This window comes from Triplophysa dalaica, chromosome 5 (genome assembly GCF_015846415.1).
Source record: "Triplophysa dalaica isolate WHDGS20190420 chromosome 5, ASM1584641v1, whole genome shotgun sequence".
In the NCBI taxonomy this organism is placed as follows: domain Eukaryota; kingdom Metazoa; phylum Chordata; class Actinopteri; order Cypriniformes; family Nemacheilidae; genus Triplophysa; species Triplophysa dalaica.
The window spans coordinates 23,772,219-23,795,079 of NC_079546.1; the positions used below are offsets into that span (position 1 = coordinate 23,772,219).

A 22,861-nucleotide genomic window follows, 5' to 3' on the forward strand; every position below is an offset into this window, starting at 1 on the left:
CTGGCATTTACAAAATACACGAGATACAAATGTATTGCACATATTTATGTACACGTTTTCCTAGATTCAGATCTGAATTGCAACCACAAATAGGCATCTACAACCTCTCAAACCTGTCACTGCAGTTTCAAATCATCCCGCATTGACTTTGCAAATACTTTCGCGATAAACCCGTTGCAAAATTAACTTTAAGCTAAGAGGCGAGAGAAGGAGCGGCATTTGATGACGTCATGCGGATGAGCCACACTGCCCCCTAACGGAAGGAAAATCAAAATGAAAGGATCTAGCAAATAATAGTTTAAAAAATGTTTGAACTATAAGGTTTTGATATAAAGGTTCTATAATAGTTATATTATAGGAATGCTAGAGTTGTAAGCTATAGTTTTTGAAAACCATGGGAAATGTATATAATATGAATTACTACTATGCAAGTAAGGCTATTGTTATTTTTGGATTTACTGTGGTTTTACTACAACTATGAAGTGTATAATTGTAGTACAACTATTCATTTTGTGTTGACCATTTACTATGGTCTCACTGGAAAGATGGATAACTATATAAGTATGGATACAAATAAATGTTATCTGGATGCTTCTTTTTGTGTAACGTTGGTTAAAAGCATTTGATAAAGGCAGTGCATTAATGTATTTGATGTGTTAAAAAAATAAATGTGCTGTTGCTATTAAACATGTTTGATCCAGTATTGCATAGCAGAAATGTGGCGGCTGCCGCTGGTGGACCGATGGAAAAATGATTAGCAAAACCCGGTTGACCACAGTCAGTTGACGCCGGTGGCCCACCAACTTTCCCACTGGGCCGCTGGCCTTCTATTAGCTGGGGTAATTATGAATCATTTAAACATCTTCCACCATGGATTATTGAATTGGATATTACTTATATAGCCCTTTTCACAATGTGTATTGTTCAAAAGCAGCTTTATAGAAGAAAATATATTTAAAAAAAAACAGAAAAACATATAAGGTAAAACACAGTGCATGGTGTTTGTAGAACTCGCGAGTTCGTTTTAATAAAGCTATGTTAATGGAATTTACCGAAACTAAGCTAAATTAAGATATAATTGTATTATATTAATGTATTAACTATAATAAAGATCAAATAAAATGGTAAGAGAACATATCACTTTATAAGACGTTAACCATTATGATACTTTCATATTGAATGCAGCAGCGTTTTGGACTTTTAAAGAGTTGGCGTCTCAGAAGGATGTGCATTTAAAGCACAGTTGAGTGCTGCTGTATACGTCTCTTCTGTGGAAACCTAATGTTGAATTATTTATCATTGTATGAGTCTGCGTGTACGAGGAAGTAAACTTGAACAAACTCATGTCAGTTGTTACTGGAAGGCATTTCTTGTTCTTGAGGAAACAACACTCCAATTCTCAAAACAAAAGATTCAAAACACCTGAGATCTTATCTTGAACAGATATGCAGAAGAGATATATAGAGAGTTATAAAAAAAGATCATAAAAAGACTTGAATAATGTAAATTTACTCTAGAAGAAATGTTAAAACGACACCTAAACTATGGAACAGTCTTCTGATGTCTATCTTAACTCTTCAATGTTCTTACATAGATCATTTGATTTATCCTCAGAGAGGAAACTTCTTTTCTCAGAGGGTGTGTATACAACACACACATGTTGGGCTTCCATGTTTTATGGGTTCATTCCATAGACACAATGTCTTTATACTGTACAAACTGTATATAATATTCCCTAAACCTAACAACCACACAACACTTTCTGATCTTAGATTTTCAAAAGAGTTAATTCTGTATGAATTACAAGCTTGTTTCCTCACAGGAACCCAAAATATTCCCCATAAGGTCAAGGATTTTGGATATTCTCGTCTTTGTGGGGACACTTTGCCCCCAAACCACACAACTCAAAGACACACAAACACACCTACTTGTTTTTCTGCCATATGTCCTACTTTAGCACACAAAAGTACACATAATTTTAAACTTTAAATTGTACTTAACTACAATTAAATGTAAACTAAACCAAGTTCAAAAATAAATAAAGTAATCTATGTCACACTTTAAATATGCTGACCTTTATTCTGACTGCAAGTATGCTGAAGTAAACTTCAATCTAATATACTAATATAATCTCTTATAATCTGTGATTATTGGCCCATTATGGATATTTCTCTGTTTTTCTTTTTTTTTGTCAGAAGTTTATGAGGCACTGATGTAGTTTATTTGAGCTGGTAACTGCGCATTGAATAGACTGAGAAACAAGTCTTGTTTTTGTTTCTTTTCTTTAAAACCTGTTCACATACCAGTGATGTATTACTGCCTCAAGCTCTCTTGTCATAATCGAGCGTTCTTTAACCCCATCACTGCCCATTTTTAATGTTGGACCCTTTTTAGGTGTGGTCGGGATTAAAAGAACGCCAGTTTATGTCAAGTCAGTGTTTTGTAATTATTAAAGTGAATTATAAATATTTTATAAGAATATTATTTGGCATTGTGAGGTAAACTGTACTGTAAGAGAGTGAATGAAATGATTTTTGTTATCAAGTTAAAACACACAAAACCTACAGAACTTTTTTTGTACGTGTTGTTTTTCTGTCATGAATGATGTAAAACTGGTTTGATTCCTTTTCTGTTCACAAGAAAAACACACACATTCCTGAAACGTGACATGTTAAATAGAAGCGCAGAAGAGACGCTGTCATCACATTTACATTAAGACATTCAGCAGACGCTTTTATCCAAAGTGACTTATAGAGAAGAAGATTACTCATTATTACTCATTTTATTACTCAAGATTACTCATCTCTGAAGGTGAGTCATGAATTATTATCATTACTAATGTTTCTGCAGTGATGTTTTCTTATTGATCATCAAAAAAAACTTGTCTAATCTTCATCATATTGAGAATATCCATTTTTCTATTATTATCAAATAATATTATCATTAATTGTCATGTTTGCTTTTGTGTTTTTTCATCAAAAGTGTGTATGTTTCTCTGTAAAATCCAATGAGTTAACCTTACTTAGAAAGCAAACAGATTGCCTCGAAAAAAACAAGTAAAAGCAAGAGAGATGGCAATAGAGCAGATCAAAACAACTGAATCATTGTTAAAAACTGTGGATTTGTCCATGTTAACTCACTTTTGCACCCACCAAACTAAGTGTTTGCTTTAGTTGGGCTCTTGACTCTTGAGTTTTAGTGTAAAGTTTTCATTGTCTCCTGTTACAATGCTGAAATATGTTTGTTGAGGCAATGAAAACTATGATCCCTTGGGATCAGATGTAATAGTTGTGGGATTATCTAAGTAACTGCCCATGAGTGTGTTGGGTTATTAATGTTTGAATATTGAGTAAAACTAAAGTTTGAGAAGAAAGCAGTGCTTGCTCTCAGGGTTTCTAGTGATCCTGAAGACGTGGATCAGCTTCAGGTGTGTTTGATTTGTTGGACATTGTTGGAGCTCAACTCTGCAGGACACCGGCTCTCAAAGGGCTGAGTTTGGGGACCTCTGATCTGAAACATTTACATTTATTCATTTGGCAGAAGCTTTTATCCAAAGCGACTTAAATTGCATATTTCCTTTACATTTTGTTTTCTAAGTACGTGCAATCCCCTGGGATCCAACCCATGACCTTGTGTTGTTAACACAATGCTCTTACCACTGAGCTACAGGAAAGCTTGGGTTAAAATTGTGATTTTACTTCATGCCACCTTTAAGTTTCTTGGTCTGAGTGATATCACTTTATAAGACGTTAATCATTATGATACTTTCATATTGAATGCAGCAGCGTTTTGGACTTTTAAAGAGTTGGCGTCTCAGAAGGACGTTCATTTAAAGCTCATCGTTCTTAATGTCTCTCCACTGATTTAAAATGTTAAGGTGTGCCAGGTAAAGATGATTGACAGGCCATATTTGGACCGTGGGCCGCCAGTTGGGTGCTGGTGTATACGTCTCTTCTGTGGAATCCTGATGTTAAATTATTTATCATTGTATGAGTCTGCGTGTAACATATAAGGTAAAACACAGTGCATGGTGTTTGTAGAACTCGCGAGTTCGTTTTAATAAAGCTATGTTAATGGAATTTACCGAAACTAAGCTAAATTAAGATATAATTGTATTATATTAATGTATTAACTATAATAAAGATCAAATAAAATGGTAAGAGAACATATCACTTTATAAGACGTTAACCATTATGATACTTTCATATTGAATGCAGCAGCGTTTTGGACTTTTAAAGAGTTGGCGTCTCAGAAGGATGTGCATTTAAAGCACAGTTGAGTGCTGCTGTATACGTCTCTTCTGTGGAAACCTAATGTTGAATTATTTATCATTGTATGAGTCTGCGTGTACGAGGAAGTAAACTTGAACAAACTCATGTCAGTTGTTACTGGAAGGCATTTCTTGTTCTTGAGGAAACAACACTCCAATTCTCAAAACAAAAGATTCAAAACACCTGAGATCTTATCTTGAACAGATATGCAGAAGAGATATATAGAGAGTTATAAAAAAAGATCATAAAAAGACTTGAATAATGTAAATTTACTCTAGAAGAAATGTTAAAACGACACCTAAACTATGGAACAGTCTTCTGATGTCTATCTTAACTCTTCAATGTTCTTACATAGATCATTTGATTTATCCTCAGAGAGGAAACTTCTTTTCTCAGAGGGTGTGTATACAACACACACACATGTTGGGCTTCCATGTTTTATGGGTTCATTCCATAGACACAATGTCTTTATACTGTACAAACTGTATATAATATTCCCTAAACCTAACAACCACACAACACTTTCTGATCTTAGATTTTCAAAAGAGTTAATTCTGTATGAATTACAAGCTTGTTTCCTCACAGGAACCCAAACAATTCCCCATAAGGTCAAGGATTTTGGATATTCTCGTCTTTGTGGGGACACTTTGCCCCCAAACCACACAACTCAAAGACACACAAACACACCTACTTGTTTTTCTGCCATATGTCCTACTTTAGCACACAAAAGTACACATAATTTTAAACTTTAAATTGTACTTAACTACAATTAAATGTAAACTAAACCAAGTTCAAAAATAAATAAACTAATCTATGTCACACTTTAAATATGCTGACCTTTAGTCTGACTGCAAGTATGCTGAAGTAAACTTCAATCTAATATACTAATATAATCTGTTATAATCTGTGATTATTGGCCCATTATGGATATTTCTCTGTTTTTCCTTTTTTTTGTCAGAAGTTTATGAGGCACTGATGTTGTTTATTTGAGCTGGTAACTGCGCATTGAATAGACTGAGAAACAAGTCTTGTTTTTGTTTGTTTCTCTTTCTTTAAAACCTGTTCACATACCAGTGATGTATTACTGTACAAATGTTATAATTATATTACAGGTTATTGGCAACATGCCACTCGTTATAACAATCACGGCTTGGCAAAAAGCACAAAGACACATCACATGATGAACATTTTACAGGAGTCTTTGCATGGCAGTGCCTGCAGCTCAGACGGCCTGTGGTGCTGTCTCCACTGATATGCACAGGCTTGTGATGTGATCTGTGTGGAGTGGGTGATGGAGCTGGTATGTCTGCAGCCGCTGCCAGCTCCTCAATGAGTGTCTCCCTGAAAGCCTTCTGGTGCATTGGTACCTCCCCTTTACCTTTTGTGACATGCTTGTATATCAGGAAGGCATTCACGATGGCAATGTCTAAGAAGTGATAAAAAAGGTCTTATACCACTTCTGGGTTTTGTGGATCACTTTATAATAGCTGATTAGGGCATCAGAAAGGTCCACTCCACCCATGCACCTGTAAGGACAGACACAACAACATTGAGCCACATATTTTATTCATTTCAAATAGCATTATATATTGTTGATCATAAAATACATACCGGTTGTACTCCTTCACTGTTGGTGGAACACAGACGTCCTTCAACACCCAGTGCCCATCTGCATCTCTGACTCTCCGCTGAACAGTGTCTCCTGCATGGGCTGTGTGGAGTGTTGAACACATGAACACGTCCCTTGTGTCTCGCCCCTGGACAAAGAGGAGGGGGTCCTTTCTTATCCATCAGATGGTGCCACGGGGAGATTTAGAGTCCAGACTATTTGTTTTTGATTTTGGAAAGCCAATTCGATTTGTCAGAAAAGGGAGGGACTTGTGTAGAAGTTGTCTACATACAGCTTGTATCCAGTGCCAAGCAACTGTGTGTCAACAAGCTCCATGAAAGACTCATAACTGAGCCCCTTGCCAGTGTTTCTCTGCAGCTTTCCCTCATACTCAAAAAAGTCCCAAGTGTAGCCATTGCTGGAGTCTGCCAAAACAAAAAGTTTATACCCCCAGCGAACAGGCTTGTTTTTCCTTTATTTGAACATAAAGTGGCTTTATTTTTTTGCACAGTCATTCAAATTCTGCCATACGTCTTCTTTGCCTATTGGCAGCATCATCCACCAAGCTACTGAGATGAAGGGAGTGGCAGATCCTAAGAAACTTCTTTCCTGAGAGAAGATTTTTAGTGTATAGCAAGCTGTATAGATTACCTCTTCGCCAGTAATCAGTTATCGCAGGGAGTTTTACAAGACCCATATAAATGATCATGGCAATGAAAGCAAACATATCCTGTAGAGTTATGTCAATCCACGGGTTGGAGGGCTTTGAGTAGTGAGTTTGGCCGTAGTCGTTGGTGTGTTGAATTATTGTCAGTAGCATGGAGTTTGTAAAAAAGTTGAAAAAGCTGTAAAACTGTGTAGGTAGCTGTACATATAACCTCAGGTCCGGGTGAATTGGTGGGTCTGAAGGTGGGCTTTGGTGGTGTCAACATGATTCCATCTCTCTTCAGATGTGCTGCTTGCCATATCAGCGTCACTGCTTCTTCCTCTCCCTCTGCCTCTTGGTCTTAGCATCTCTGAGAAGTTGTGGGATGAGACTCCTCTCCTGATGAGGTGCTGTCATCATGTGCTTTTTGCTTTTTGCTGACTGGCTTCCAGTCTTCATCTGATTCACTGTCAGTTGATTGTCTGTGATATAAAATATAAATAAATAATAAAGTTCTATATTCTACTATTTTACATATAATGTACACATCAAAACACAAAGCTCAGTACCAACAGTAAAATATGTTTTATAATATAAGAAAACACTTGTTTTGTACGTCTTCCCCATCCAAAAATATCTCCTCTGCTACTGAGTCAATGGAGGAAACATCGCTCTCTTCTTCTGAAATGTCTTCCTCCAAAAAATCACTCTAAGGCCTGGTTCAACAACTTCTTCAAGTGAGAAGTATGTTTTACTCCCTCTATTTGCCATTCTTTTCAAAATCTAAAACTCTTTACACGCTCAAACTCTTTCCTAGCAGCTTTTGCACACGGACACTATTGCCTGTTAGAATTTACGCACAGCCGCACACGTGTTTGCGCACGGACCTCTCTACTTACAGCTTGAATGTTTCCTGTGAAGCTGCATATTAATCTTTTCAGAATTTGATTGGCTATCAGATACGCCAGTCATTAGCAAACTATGACGCGACAGGATCAATCTATTGTCAATCAAATAGAGGACTGTCCCATCCTTCATCCTGGGCGGTCTTTGGCCATTACTGGCTGTTGTCACCTCTTAGATGCACCTATTCGCTCAAATGAGGTATCAATCAAAGGACAGAGGTCAGTGGCCATTTTTAAATAAAAAAATCTGCAGTGTTTACAAGCAGGGGCGCCACCAGGAATTTTGGTACCCTTGACAAAAAATCAAATTGGGCCCCCTCTGCGCAGCTGTTGACAAAACATCTCTAGGACCTAACTGTCCCATCAAAAGCTTTACATAACTCTAATTAAAGGCTTGCAACTGTCTTGCTTCTTGTAGCTCAATACTAGTACTAGCACAATATTTACTGCTGGTGATTTTTACATGCATGCAAGTCTATTATGCAGTTCACTATTTGATGCAAGATTAAAAGCAACCATAAAAAAATTGCTGTCTCAATGTATTTTTATTGTAAAATTTGAAATAATGGAAAATTATCTTAACAAAATTATTATTATTAATTATTAATGAAAGATTTAAAAACAGAAAAAGGAAACTTCAAATTAACATCATCCTCTCAAAACAATGAAAACGGCAGATTTTTATACTTAGCTGCACACATATGCCAACAAGAAAATATAGTGGACATGTAAAAATGGAATTTCCACACCAAGGTTCTTATAGTGCTAAATGTTTCCCTGCACTGATTAAATGGTGATGAAATGTAGGCTAACACTAGACTTTTGCTTTCCTGTAGCTCAGTGGAAGGGGATTGCACATACTTAAGTATAAATGTATAGGTTAATGCAACTTAAGTCGCTTTGGATAAAAGCGTCTGCCAAATGCATAAATGTAAATGTTTTGCTAGCTATCTTATTTCTCTATGGACATTAAGCAACAGGTTAATATCACTCACAGACTATAGGCCAGTGGTTCTCAACTCTGGGCCGCGAGATCCATTTTCCTGCAGAGTTAATCCCAACTCTGATATAAAACACCTGAACAAGCTAATCAGTGTCTTTAGAATAGATGCATTCAATATAATGTGGCGCTGCGCAAATCTATCATCGTATGACATTTAAGTACCGCAAAAGAGATTCAAGTGCAGATTACGCATTTTAATCGCTCTGGCGGTACTTTAACACGATATGATAAACATTCTGCGCAGCCGAACATTAAGTTGACTGCGTCTGTTACTGAAGTCACTGATTATCCTCTTCAGGTGTTCGATCAGTGTTGTTGCTGAACTCGGCAGGAAAGTGGATCTCACGGGCCAGAGTTGAGAACCACTGCTATAGGCTACACACCTTTCTCGGTGAAAAACTGGGTTACAGTTTGACACCCTTTCGTTTGTCTTTTCTCTCTCTCCATTTTTGAAAACCAGATTTTGATTAGGGATCATTGTCGTCACTCTAGTTCTGGCGCATCTACTGACTGCCACTAAACACCGTCACTGAGAGCGCAAAGGCAGGACCAAACCGTTTCATTCCGATACAGAGGGTGTGGTCGGTCAATATGGATGTTTACTTTTTGGTCAATGGGAACTTTTACTTCCAAAAACAAAAAGATTCTTAATTGTTTTATTAAATAAATATATATAATGAATGATGATGGTTTGATAATTTTATATTAGTTTTTACCCATTTTTGGGGCCCCTGTCAGTCATGGGAATTGTCCTAACGTTTCCCCCCTTTACGGGGCCCCTGTTTAAAAGTGAAGAGACGCTACACCACAGAATGCGTCAGAGATTTGATAGCTCTGTCGACTACATGAAAATGATACTACCATGTTCCTTGGATGTTTATTTATATATATATATGTGTGAATTGGATTTACTGGACCCTTAAGAGTGTAACTATACCGTTTTTGTTGGAATGTAATGGATCAGTGGCTTTATGCGTTTCTTCTATGGCTGCAACTAACAATTATTTTAATGATCGATTAATCTGTCGATTATTTTTTCGATTAATCGATGAATCGGATAACAAACCAAAAAACAAGAAAAGCATTCATTTCCAACCCTTTATTCGAAAACAGAACTAAAAACAGAAAGAAAGTGCACAAACATGTTGCTCCTTGAACATCCCTGAGCTGTTATAATAATAATAAAATAAAAATGGACTAACACAAAAGACATACACATGTATGCTTTACATCTGCCAGATATATATAGACTTTTTTTAAAATAAACTGCCACCTGAGCTGCCAGAACAATAAATAATGTATAAAAAATAAAGAACAACACAAATCAGAAAATTTAACAGGATTTGTTGGAATGTCAAAACTTGTTCTCAACACTACACTGCAGACGCACACACTCGCAGATGCACAAACTCTCACACTGACACACACAGACACTTTCTCTCTTAAGTTCACTTGAAGCTTATTCATTAAATTATAACCATCATTGTAGTAAGTGTAAGGTTCATTTATACACCACATTTTAACAAAGCTTAAGATGACTGAGTGCTATAAAAGAACTTTAAAATTAAATTAAAAAGTACAACACACACAAATATATTTGTCAATAATAACCTATATGGGACAAAGCACAGAATATACATGAAAAAAATTGCTTTTCTAACTTAGTAGTTTCGTCCTGTTGTCAGTCCAAATATCAAAAAAGCTTAAATCAACATACATTTATTAGACACGTGAAATAGCATAAGAAATTATGTCTTGTTTTCTGAAAAAACACCTCAAAATTAAGTGATTGTTCGCTCAAAACAAGAAAAATTATCTGCCAATGGGGTGAGAAAAATAATCTTAATGAGATATAATCTCAAACAGAGGTTTTAAGCATCACATAATTTCCTCATCTCATTTTTCTTGTCATGTAATCTTGATTTAATTTTTTTTAGATATTTTGAGTGGAAACGAGACAAAATGACAAATTAAGAAAAGCTTTTTTTGCAGTGTAGCTCTTTACATGACATCAGATTTAATAATGAAGGGTCCTAAAAAGTCGAGTGAATAAAAACGTGTATTTAGTCTTGCAATGCAAAGTACAGAGTAACTATACCAGCCCTGCTTTACTACTGTTATTAGCGAGCTAACGCTAACTTGTCATGCTTGTCAAGATGGATAACAAGTAAACGTCAGCACCAGGGACTTTACGTTACCCACTTCAAAACGGAACAAAAGTAGGATTCTGTATTGACTTAACCTGTTGTTGAACTCCCTTCCTCCTCATCAAAGAGTCCAACATGTTTGCGTTTCAGGTGCTGGATCATTGCCGTGCAATGCCATGTCGCTTTTGCATATTTTGCAGTTAACGCACTTTTTCTGTTTATTTAGTGTGAAATGCTCCCACACCTTGGATGACTTGGGTCGCGTGGATTTCTCGGCCTCCGCCAAGTATCTTTCCTCCGCTTTTTTATTTTATTTTTGCTCTGGCCTGTCTATGAGGCGCCGAACTCTGCTATCATCAGTGCGCGAGAGAGATCGAGTGTGTTCACTCCGCTCCGCGCTCAAATAAAGTTTTTTTAAAATAATCAAACGTCTCAGCGTCGCGCGACACAATGAATCGATTACGAAATTCATTGCCAACTCTTTTAGTAATCGATTTTTATCGATTTAATCGATTCGTTGTTGCAGCCCTAGTTTCTTCAGTTTTGTTGTTGCTTATTTGGTTGATGGTTGTCTGACAAAGACTCTGATTGCATTGGCTGTGTTGATTGTATCTTAAAATGGTTTACATCATTCGAATCACAAGAATCTCAGCTTTTTAAAGATATGTGATATGTTTAGTTTTTTTTTCTAAGTTGTTGTATTTCCGGATGTTATCAACCAAAACACGCAGTGTACCGCAAACGGCACAGCCAAATGCTTACAGGACAATAAATACTTTAAATCGGCTCTTAGTGTTAAAAAGTCTTCTTTTGAACTTTAGCTGAGCACAAACCCATATAATGATACTGTTAACATCCATGCTTTTAACCGTGTGACATGTCACATTCTGGAAAAGAAGTATAAATAAATGTCTCTTACTGCACTGATGACCGCAAACAAGACTTAATAAAAGATAACTTTGACGAGGAGCGCTCTTCACTCCATCGCTTTTGTTACCGATCAAATGAGCTGTCTAATATTCTGCTGAACTATTACTGTCGTTTTCATCTGAAGGGGCAAAGTAAACCTTCAAGAAACCCGGGCTTTCTAACTGTTTGTTTACAAGAACAATAATCTACTGCTTCTGCTTACTCCCCTTCAACATAATAAGCATGTTGATCTGTGATGGTGTGATGATAAATGTGTAAAAACTCTCAGGGACTACAGGGGTCAGGTCTTCTTCCACTGCCTAAACATTTCAGAACCTGGTATTCACTGGGCCTGTGTCAATAACAGTTGTCCTTTCAGTATCAAAGACGTCTTCATTTCAAGATGTTTGCTTTAATACTATATGGAGTGTTTATATAACAAAAGCTCAGGTTAAAATAGAGACCTTAATTCATGATCCCTTAAATATATCGTCAGGAGGCAAAGATACTTTCATGTTGCCTGTATCTGTATTTTGAAATACAAAAACATGGAACCTGTGGACTTGCATTTTATGAATCACAAAAGATCACGATTTCAGGTACTGGAAAAATCAACAAATCAATGATAAAACATTTTTGCATTCAGTCTTTGTGAATTTTGCCTCTTATTCATTAATACCTCACACTGGGTCCTATAGACGTGACTCTACAGTACTGAAATTGCATAAATTGTTTTAACCGCAAAACTTCCAGCTTCTGGTGGAAATGATCAAAAGCCTTCTAAAGTGACCATTTCAAGACATGTTCCCAGATAGCACAGGTTCGTCTGTAAGATGTCTGCTTAAGATCTCAAAATGACCAAGTCCGTATTCATGCAAAATCTTACCGCAAAGAGTTGCTCAAAAGTGACAAAATTCTAAGAAAATTCGTAAAAATGTGGGCGTTTCCCCTTATAATTACAGAAAAGATCCTAGTAAAGAAAAAAGTAATTCATAAAGGATCTTATCCCTTAAAATAGCTCTTATAAGGTCCAACATTTTAGGAGTAGCGAGGAGGACTTTTAAGAGACTAAAGGGTTTCTTTAGTAGCAGAGAACATTTACGAAACACGAAAAGTGAGAAGAAATGTGTTACAATGCATGACAATTTCCCTATTACTTTTGAGGTTTATCAGATTTATTTATTATTTTGTTTGTGCGTGTGTGTGTGTTCAATTTTAGATTCTCTTGGTTTAGGTTTTCTTCTATAGCTGATTCGATGCAAAGCAAATTGTAAAAGAGCTATAAAATACAATAACATTTAATAGAAAGGCAGTGAGTTACTAAGACACAGCACATTTGATCTTTGTGACCGATCCTTTTAGAGACACGCTTACATCTCTAAAACAGGGCAGAAATGCCATAGCGCCAGAAATCGAAGAAATCTCTACATGAACATATTCAGCATCAGGAGAAGTGCAGCTATGCACAGAGATGATTTGGTTCTGTCACAACCTTCTATGGGGATCACACAAACACTTACAGAACTTACCGTATTTTCTGCACTATAAGGCGCACTCGATTATAAGGCGCACCTTCAATGAATGGCCTATTTAGAACTGTTTTCATATATAGGGCGCACCGGATTATAAGGCGCACTGTTGTTTTTTGAGAAAATTAAAGGCGCCTTATAGTGCGGAAAATACGGTACACAAACGTATTGTGTCACTGTTCATTTCCTATCAAATACATTGAAACTAACAACATGGTAAATAATAAAGAATATATTTTTTTTTTCGTGCATGTGTGTGTGTGCGCATGAGTGGGTGTGAGTACAGTAAAACACAGAAAAAGGAAGTGCAATTTCAACTAACAATCCTAAAAGCGCTATTATTTCCCTCTTTTTTGCCAACCAGCCAATCACAGTCTTTAAAAGGCTGTGTCATACAAAGCAACGGGGTCAGCCCCGCCTCCTCACTAAGATAAAAGTTTTTGTCTTTTCCTTGCTCAGAGTTTCTATCCCTAGAGTTAGTAACAGAGGCATGTTTAACTGTCATAATAGGCTTTGAATCCGTGGCAGAAGAAAGACGTTTCTTACAAAAGAGGGTTTTAAAGACACTCTGATGTTGTTTCTGAATCCCAGCTAACAATATTTTAATATTTGTTTTTGGTAATTCAGTTCTACATTTGAAACAACATGATTTCAAAGCACGTCCTGTATGATTTTTGTATGATGATGAAATGAAAACTGCTGGTTGTCTATATGGGTCCACACTACAGGGTGTTAAAAGTAACACTTAACCAGTGTTGAAGTTCATGAGATATTGAAGTGATTAATAAAGTGTTGATTGATCAATAATGATGAAGACCTGCTGTTAACAAACACAATCACTGAAGAAAACACAAACAACAATAGTTCATTTTGAGGTCACCTTCATGGATTAACTGTATCTGCTTTCCATTACCCTTAAAAATGAGCAAATTGAAATAGATCATTGAAAATACGTCCAATGGAAACATCAATTTCGCAAAAATTGCACTATGCACTAAAGTTTTTTTCTTTTTTTAACCAGGATACAAAATCCCATTACATGGTTAAACGGAGACTCAGTGGTTCTTCAATATTGTTTTGATCAACATTTAGAAAATACTTTGTAAATCTGTAACGGAAACCTGGGCCCGTATTCATGAAAAATCTTAGTGTAAAGAGTTGCTCCTAGTTACAAAATCCCCTTCAAATTACCGAAAAGATCCTAGTATAGAAAAAAGTAATTCAGAAAGCATCTTAACCCTTAAAAGAGGTTTTAAGGTCAAACATTATAGGAGTAGCGAGGAGGACTTTTAAGAGACTAATGAGTTTCATAGCAGAGGACGAATGGACGAAACACAAAAAGTTACAATGCATGACAATTTACATATTACTTTTAAGGTTTATCAGATTTTAAAGATTTTTAAAGCGCTATATTAAATTAACTTGAATGACAGAGTTAATAAGACACAACACATTAGCTCGTGCAGGGTTCATGTTTGTGACCGATCCTATTAGAGACATGCTTACAAGACAGCGCAGAAATGCCATAGCGCCAGATATAGGAGTAATCGTATTAACATATTTGGTAACTGGAGGAATGCAACTATACAGCAAAGATGATTTGGTTCTGTCACAACAGCCACAATCTGATCACACAAACAATAACAGCAGTTACAGAAACTTACTGTGTCACTGTCCATTTTCTATCAAATACCGTACGCTGATATGAACAGATATATATATATATAGTACATGTGTGTGCATGTGTATGGTAAATTTGAAAAAGGTTAGTAATGCAATTTCAAACTCACGACCCCATACTCAACAGCGGCCTTTTTTCCTTCTTGGCAAACCAACCAATCACAGTCTTTAAAAGACTGTGTCATGCATAGCAATGGTTAAGCCCCGCCTCCTCACTAAGATAAAAGTGTTTGTCTTTTCCTTGTTCAAAGTTTCTCCCAGATTGGTCCTGAATCGCTTTTCAGATAAGATTCCTACGTAGAAGTTTGTAAGCTAAATTGAAAGCTTTCTTCGAGGATTCATGGAAGCTTTAGGAATACAGACCTTGATGTTCATTCGCTTTCAACAGGTGCACTGTTGTTGACTTAAAGGGATCATTTGACGAGGCTAAAACAAATATTATTGTTGGCTTCAGATGTAATATAATGTGTATACATGATTTAAGGTTGATAAACGCTGTATTTTCCACATACTGTGCGTGTTTGTATGTCCTCTTTGCTCCGCCTCTCTGAAAGCCGCTGATATTTTACAAAGCTCTGAAAAGTGAGGTGTGCTGCGATTGGCCAGGTCACTAGTACGTAGTGATTGGTGGAATACTGCACGCCTCTTACCATATTCATGGCTGCGACGGTACGATGAGATTTACAAGACCGCCCACATTACTTGTGTTTAGATTTGGGCGGTCTTAGTCAAATCGTGTTATGAACTGACGTGGTTTGGCTGGGATGCGGTTACACGAGGCGTTTCAGGCAGGTCTGTGTGAGCATTCACTTCTAGATAAAATACATCTTTTGATCCATAACTTACATTTTTGCCATTTTATATTTCCGGCGAATCACCCCTTTAATCACATTTGTATGTTGTGGCAAATTTGCTTTAAGAGATAATTCACCCCAAAATTAAAATTCTGTCATCATTCAATCACCCTCAAATTGTCCCAAACCTCCATACATAATCTTTATATGTAGAACACAAAAGAAGATATTTTTAAAACGGTTGAAAACTAAACAGTTCTGGGGCACCATTGACTGCCATTGTAGGTTTTGTCCACTATTATAGTAGTCAATGGTGACCTAGAACAGTTGGTTAAAAACATTCTTCCAAATATCTTCTTGGTGATCAACTATATTTATGCAGCTTTGGAACAATTTAAGGGCGAATAGATGATGCCAGAATGCTCATCTTTGGGTGAACTAACCCTTTATGTATCATGAATGAATGTCATTGTTAAATGTGTCTGCTGCAGATGAGTAAAGTCAGTGTTGATGTGAAGGCGGACACAAGTTCAGCTGTAAATGCTCCTGTGCTCACTGGAAACACTTTCAGAGGAGACGTGACCATCTTCTGCGGCTCAAACACTGCAGGTACAATAAAACACAAACACAACATGATCAATCTCACAGTGTTTTCATTCATCTTTTCTCTCTTCACAGAGGAGCAAAACTCCACAGAGAAGCTCACACAAGAACAAGGTGAATCAACACTACACATCAGACTCTAACAGCACTTTACATTCTGCCCTGACTCACAGAAAACATGACTCAGTTAGTTACAGTTAAGTTTCGAGTGAATGAAACAGTCCACTTAGAGACTTTAACTTTAAACAATCCAGTTTAGTGTAAAAAGGGATTTGTTGAGTCAGAACAGCACTACTATCATGACTTACTACACATCACTTTGACTTTTGTCCATACGTCTTCAACTGTTGCTTTGTTGGAAGTCACTAGCCTGTTTAAACTCCATCATAAGGTTTGTTACTCACAGATGATTGGCTCATTTCACATGATACAGAAGAACTTCAGTGTATTTCAGTAAGAGCTTGTGTTCAACTACACAGAAATAAAACACAAGACTGACTCCTGAAGTCTTTTTTTAGTTTGAACTCAGTTGTCTTAATATCTGAAGTCTTAAATGATCGTGTTATTTTCTCATCTCATAATGAGATATACATACGTGACACAGCTCATACAGCTACACTATGTTAAATTAACTTAAAAATATACTGCATCATGTTTGACACTTCTTTCATTTTTAGTTGTTTTACCTAAAAGTCTTGACAATACTCAATGTTTTCAGCAGGAGATTCTGCTTAAGTTTATAAGTCAAAAAATGAGATAACCGGTTGCAATTTATTTAAAGGGATAGTTCACCCAAAAAATAATATTCTGTCATCATTTACTCATCCTCTGATTGTTCTAAACCTGTATACATTTCTTTATTCTGCTGAACACATCTACTGTATATAAAACATCTGAGCTATAATCACAAAACTAACTGAGAAAGAAAGATTCTGAAGACCTAAGAGGGGAAAAATATATAAACACATCATATATATATATATATGACTCATATTTTCTCACTTTTCATTTCGCTTAAATACATGTCATGCCCTATTTAATTAATCCTCCCTTCATGATGTGTTAAACTGTTCCATGTGAGATTTGTTTCATTTGGTCTGTGATCCTCCATAAGATGAATTTAAATGTGTGAATAATGATGCACTTGCTGGTGTGAATAACATTTGTGTTGAATCATTTCTCTTTTCTTCTCGTCATTTATAATAACAGAGACTTTAGGACTACAAGAGTTTTTCAGAAGTCATAAGATCTACATGAAGGAGAAATCAAAACGTATTTTTGAGGGTATGAAGGAAAATGAAGTCGATCTGAATGAGATTAACACAGATGTGTTCATCACAGAGGGAGATATGAAAGAAGTCAACTGTGAACGTGAGATTCTGAAGATTGATGATGCCTTCAAAAACACAACCAAGACATCACAGGACAAACACATCAAATGCAATGAGATATTTCAGTCACTGAGAGACAAGAAGAAGATTATTGTGACCAAAGGCGTCGCTGGAATTGGAAAAACAGTCTCTGTGCAAAAGCTCATTCTGGATTGGGCCGAGGGAACAGCCAATCAGGACGTAGACGCCATGTTTCTGTTTCCATTCAGAGAGATGAACCAGATTAAAGACAAACAAATCAGTTTTCATGAGTTTCTGCAGGAATTTTATCCTGAAATAAAAACAAATGTCATAAAGTTAACAGAGAAATATAATGTGGCGTTTATCTTTGATGGACTCGATGAGAGTCGCTTGAATTTGGATTTTAAAAGCAAAAAACTGTTGAGTGTTGTGGAAAGATCATCTGTAGATGAAATGATTATAAATCTGATCAGAGGAGATCTGCTTCAGTCCTCTCTCATCTGGATCACATCAAGACCAGCAGCAGCCAATCAGATTCCTTCTGAGTTTGTAGGTTTGTTCACTGAGGTGAGAGGATTCACAGACCGGCAGAAAGAGGAATACTTCAGAAAGAGAATCAAAGATAAGAGTGAAGCTGATGAAATGATCAAACACATCAAGAGATCTCTTAGTCTCTACATCATGTGTCACATCCCCGTCTTCTGTAGGATCACAGCTTCAGTACTTCATGACATTCTCATCCAGAACAATGAAGAAAACATTGACACGACGCTCACTGAGATGTACATTCACTATCTGCTGATTCAGATGAACATGAAGAACCAGAAGTATGATGAGAAACATGATGAAGACTATAAAAAGCTCTTAAAATCCAATAAAAACATCATTCTGAAGTTGGCCAAGTTGGCGTTTGAGCAGCTGAAGAAAGAGAACATCATCTTCTATGAGGAAGATCTTGAAGAATGTGATATTGATGTGAGAGAAGATTCAGAGTTCTCAGGAATGATCGCTGAGATCTTCAAGAAAGAATCTGTTCTTCACGAGACAAAAGTCTTCAGCTTTATTCATCTGAGCGTTCAAGAGTTTCTGGCCGCTCTGCACGTCTTCATCTGCTACATGACCAACAACATGAAGGACCTTGAGTTTTTCATCACACCTGAACAAGGCACAAAGATTTCTCTTCATGACATTCTGAAGAAGGCCATTGATAAAGCCATGGAGAGTGAGAGAGGACATCTGGATCTGTTTTTACGCTTTCTGATGGGCCTTTCACTGGAGTCTAGTCAGAAGCTTCTCAAAGGTCTGCTCACATGCACTGAAGACACCAGAGACAGCATCACAGAAACAACTCAATACATTCAACAGTTACAGGACGAGAGGATCTCAGATGAAGCTTCAGTGAACCTGTTTTACTGTTTACTGGAGCTGAAGGATCAGTCATTATACCAGAGAATCCAGAAATACTTACATCCAGATGATTCAGATTCAGTCATATATCTCTCAGATTCAATGTGTACACTGATGATCTATGTGCTGCTCATGTCAGAGAACGTGCTGGATGAGTTCAACATGAACAGATATAAGACACGGTATAAGAAGAGACTCGTTCCAGCTGTGAGATGTTGTAGACGAGCGCTGTGAGTTCATTCAGTGTTTTTACGGCTATCAAAATAACAATATTCACTCTGTGAAAGTACAGGCTGTGAATGAACACTGGAATATAATCTAGATCAATCTTCTTCTGACAGATTGTCTGGGTGTGATCTGACTGCTGAGTCCTGTGAAGTTGTGTCTTCAGCTCTTCAGTCCTCTGAGTGTCCTCTGAGAGAGCTGGACCTGAGTAACAATGATCTGAAGGATTCAGGAGTGAAGCTGATCTCTGATGCTCTCAACACTCACAACTGTCAACTACACACACTGAGGTCAGACACTTTCACTGACAATAATAAAAAATAATTAATGATCCTGTCTGTCATGCTCTAAATGTTCTTTACACACTGACATTTGTGTCTTTTGTGACTTTTGTGTCTTTTGTGACTTTTGTGTCTTTTGTGACTGTTGTGTTTTGTTTGTGTTTAGATTGTCGTTGTGTAATGTGACTGAAGAGTGTTGTGTAAGTTTGTCTTCATGTCTACAATCATCATCGTCTCTGAGAGAGCTGGACCTGAGTAACAATGATCTGAAGGATTCAGGAGTGAAGCTGATCTCTGATGCTCTCAACACTCACAACTGTCAACTACACACACTGAGGTGTTTGTCTCTACACACTGATGTCACAATAGAAAAGTGAAGAGTGTGTTGACATGTTTGTGTGTGTTTGTAGGTTGTCAGGTTGTATGGTGACAGATGAAGGTTGTTGTTCTTTGGCTTCAGCTCTGAGTTCACAGTCGTCACACCTGAGAGAGCTGGATCTGAGCTACAATCACCCACAACACACAACACAACAGCTGCTCTCTCACACACTCAATGATCCAAAGTACACAATCAAGTATGACACACAACACACACACGATTCACACACACCAGACTAATGTCACATCATGTTTCTGTCTTTAATGTGTTTGTGTTTGTGTAGTTTGAGTCATGGAGGAGAGAGAAGAATTACAGCAGGACCACGCAAGTGTAAGTCTACACACACACACACACACACACACACACACACACACATATTGATTTAGTGATTGTTGTGTTGTTGTGTTATAAATGTGTGTTCTTGTGTTCAGATGCGGTTGATCTCACAGTGGATCTAAACACAACACACACACACAGATTGATTTAGTGATTGTTGTGTTGTTGTGTTATAAATGTGTCTTCTTGTGTTCAGATGCGGTTGATCTCACAGTGGATCTAAACACAACACACACAGATTGATTTAGTGATTGTTGTGTTGTTGTGTTATAAATGTGTGTTCTTGTGTTCAGATGCGGTTGATCTCACACTGGATCTAAACACAACACACACAGATTGATTTAGTGATTGTTGTGTTGTTGTGTTATAAATGTGTGTTCTTGTTTTCAGATGCGGTTGATCTCACACTGGATCTAAACACAACACACACAGATTGATTTAGTGATTGTTGTGTTGTTGTGTTATAAATGTGTCTTCTTGTTTTCAGATGCGGTTGATCTCACAGTGGATCTAAACACAATACACACAGATTGATTTAGTGATTGTTGTGTTGTTGTGTTATAAATGTGTCTTCTTGTGTTCAGATGCGGTTGATCTCACAGTGGATCTAAACACACACACACACACACAGATTGATTTAGTGATTGTTGTTTTGTTGTGTTATAAATGTGTCTTCTTGTGTTCAGATGCGGTTGATCTCACAGTGGATCTAAACACAATACACACTCTCCTCGAAGTGTCTGAAAAGAACAGAAGGATCACACGTGTTAGTCTGAGCGAGCGTCAGCCGTATCCTGATCATCCAGACAGATTTGATCATGATGTGTGTCCTCAGGTGTTGTGTAGAGAGAGTCTGACTGGACGCTGTTACTGGGAGACTGAATGGAGCAGATCAGGTGTTGAGATATCAGTGTCATATAAAAGCATTGAGAGGAAAGGACGGATGGACTGTGTGTTTGGACAGAATGATAAATCCTGGAATCTGATCTGCTCTGATAACACATTCACTGCAGTTCACAATAAGAATCAAACACACATTAGTGTCTCACCAGGTGTGTGTAAGAGAGCAGGTGTGTATGTGGACCAGTTGGCCGGCACTCTGTCCTTCTACAGCGTCTCTGACACACACACACTCACACACTTACACACATACTACACAACATTCACTGAGACTCTCTGTGCTGGATTTAGAGTGTATGGTGTTAACTACTCAGTGTGTCTGTGTGACATAAACAGCCTCTATAGAGCCTCCTGTTAAACACAAGAGTGTGTGTGTGTGTGTGTCTGTGTGTGTTGGCGTGAGTGTTGGCGTGTGTGTGCGTGCGTGCATGCGTGCATGCGTGCGTGACATGAACAGCCTCTATAGAGCCTCCTGTTAAACACAAGAGTGTGTTGGCGTGAGTGTGTCTGTGTGTGTGCGCGCGCGTGTGTGTGTGTCTATGTCTGTGTGTATGTGTGTGTGTGTGTGTGTGTCTGGAGCAAGTAAATCACAATAAGTGTCAATATTGAGTAAATCTATAGATCATAACACACATTATTAATGTGTTTGTGTGTCAATATTTGTCACGTCAGACTCTTAGTCACTAGTTTGTGTCATCAGAGACAAAAGTCTTGTGTGATTGGAGGAAGATTTTCTTTGTAGTTTTCATCAGTTTCTTGTTTGTGTGTCACTGATGTGAAAGTTCTCATGAACAAGAGCAGATTCATCTTCTTATAATGTGATAATGATGTCATTCACTGGTGCAGATCAAGTCTTTTCAGCTCTTTTACTCTCTTTATCTTTCACTATTTCTTCTTTCACACTGTAAACAATCAAACAAGTGTTTTCTCTACAAAGATAAAAAAGTTTCTTGAATATTTAGTTTTTTGTTAAAGGACTCAAGTGATTGTTTTTCATATACTGAAGAAAATGAGCCTAATCGTGTTTCTAATAAAGATTCTTTTGTTGACTGGACTTAGATTCTCAAGTTTTTGGCCAAAATGAAACTTACAAAACAAGGGAATTCTTAACAAACAATAGTGCAAAAGTTTGAAAGTTCCCAAGATGCATTGCAGCATGTTCAGTTTGATGATTCTTGTTTGTTTTTCTTTTAAAGATTAGTGTTTGTGTTCTTGCTGACTTCATTTATACTTTAATATTACTGTTACTGTCAGTTATCTTTTGTGTTTAGAGTTTTTCAATGAATGATGGTTTTGATTTGTTATCATGGTAGAGGTTTGTGTGTTCAACACTATGAGTGTATTACACAACATCAAAACAAGTATGACTGGATTCAACACAAACTGTTACACAGATACTCCATCAATGTTTTGACCTTTCTGGGGCAGAAATCATGTGCGATTATAGTAAAAGATAAATGAATGTGTTTATTTATAGATAATCATATATTCTCTATTTATGTTCGGCCACCAAAACATATTTGTTTCTGTTGTTCAGTAGGTCAACTTCAAATTTTATGTTTTGAAAACTTTTTTATTAACAAAATATTTTGAGTTTTGGACTTCAGACCACATTTGTTATGAACCCATAAATTTGCTTGTGGTCAGTTTTCTTATTATTTTAAGTGTTGAACTTAGACAGATTCTCAATGTCTTTGTGTGTTAAAGTGGGTTAGCAGATTGTTTCTAAAGAAATCACAGCATATCAAAGTTCAGATCCACAGAGCTGCTGACACATTAATAAAACAAACACAATTATTATAGTGATCCAAAAAACTTCAAAATGTAACATTACCATTCAGAAGTCATTGACTCTTTGTCTAATGTATTTAAACACACAGTTATG

At 37.0% G+C, this 22,861-nt stretch overlaps 1 protein-coding gene across 5 annotated transcripts; it reads left to right on the forward strand.

Moving 5' to 3' along the window:
- The first annotated feature begins 2,684 nt into the window (after positions 1-2,684).
- Positions 2,685-22,030, forward strand: LOC130420321 (NACHT, LRR and PYD domains-containing protein 3-like). 5 transcript variants are annotated; one of them, XM_056747508.1, is made up of 9 exons: positions 2,685-2,811; positions 15,985-16,102; positions 16,172-16,210; positions 17,306-19,085; positions 19,197-19,370; positions 19,528-19,698; positions 19,772-19,936; positions 20,024-20,070; positions 20,763-22,030. In XM_056747508.1, the coding sequence occupies exons 2-9, from the start codon at positions 15,985-15,987 to the stop codon at positions 21,332-21,334; spliced, it is 3,066 nt and encodes a 1,021-aa protein (XP_056603486.1). In that variant the 5' UTR covers positions 2,685-2,811; the 3' UTR covers positions 21,335-22,030. The 5 variants fall into 5 exon arrangements, with proteins under 5 accessions (XP_056603486.1, XP_056603490.1, XP_056603491.1 ...); XM_056747512.1 differs by having other exon boundaries at positions 20,370-20,901; XM_056747513.1 differs by having other exon boundaries at positions 20,564-20,901.
- The last annotated feature ends 831 nt before the right edge of the window (positions 22,031-22,861 follow it).

What these genes read in the sequence shown, in the direction of transcription:
- LOC130420321 (XM_056747508.1), top strand. Translation starts at nt 15,985, where the DNA reads ATGAGTAAAGTCAGTGTTGATGTGAAGGCGGACACAAGTTCAGCTGTA. An exon ending in CTGCGGCTCAAACACTGCAG is followed by an intron (nt 16,103 to 16,171) that starts GTACAATAAAAC and finishes CTCTCTTCACAG; the next exon opens with AGGAGCAAAACTCCACAGAG. An exon ending in TACAGCAGGACCACGCAAGT is followed by an intron (nt 20,071 to 20,762) that starts GTAAGTCTACAC and finishes TCTTGTGTTCAG; the next exon opens with ATGCGGTTGATCTCACAGTG.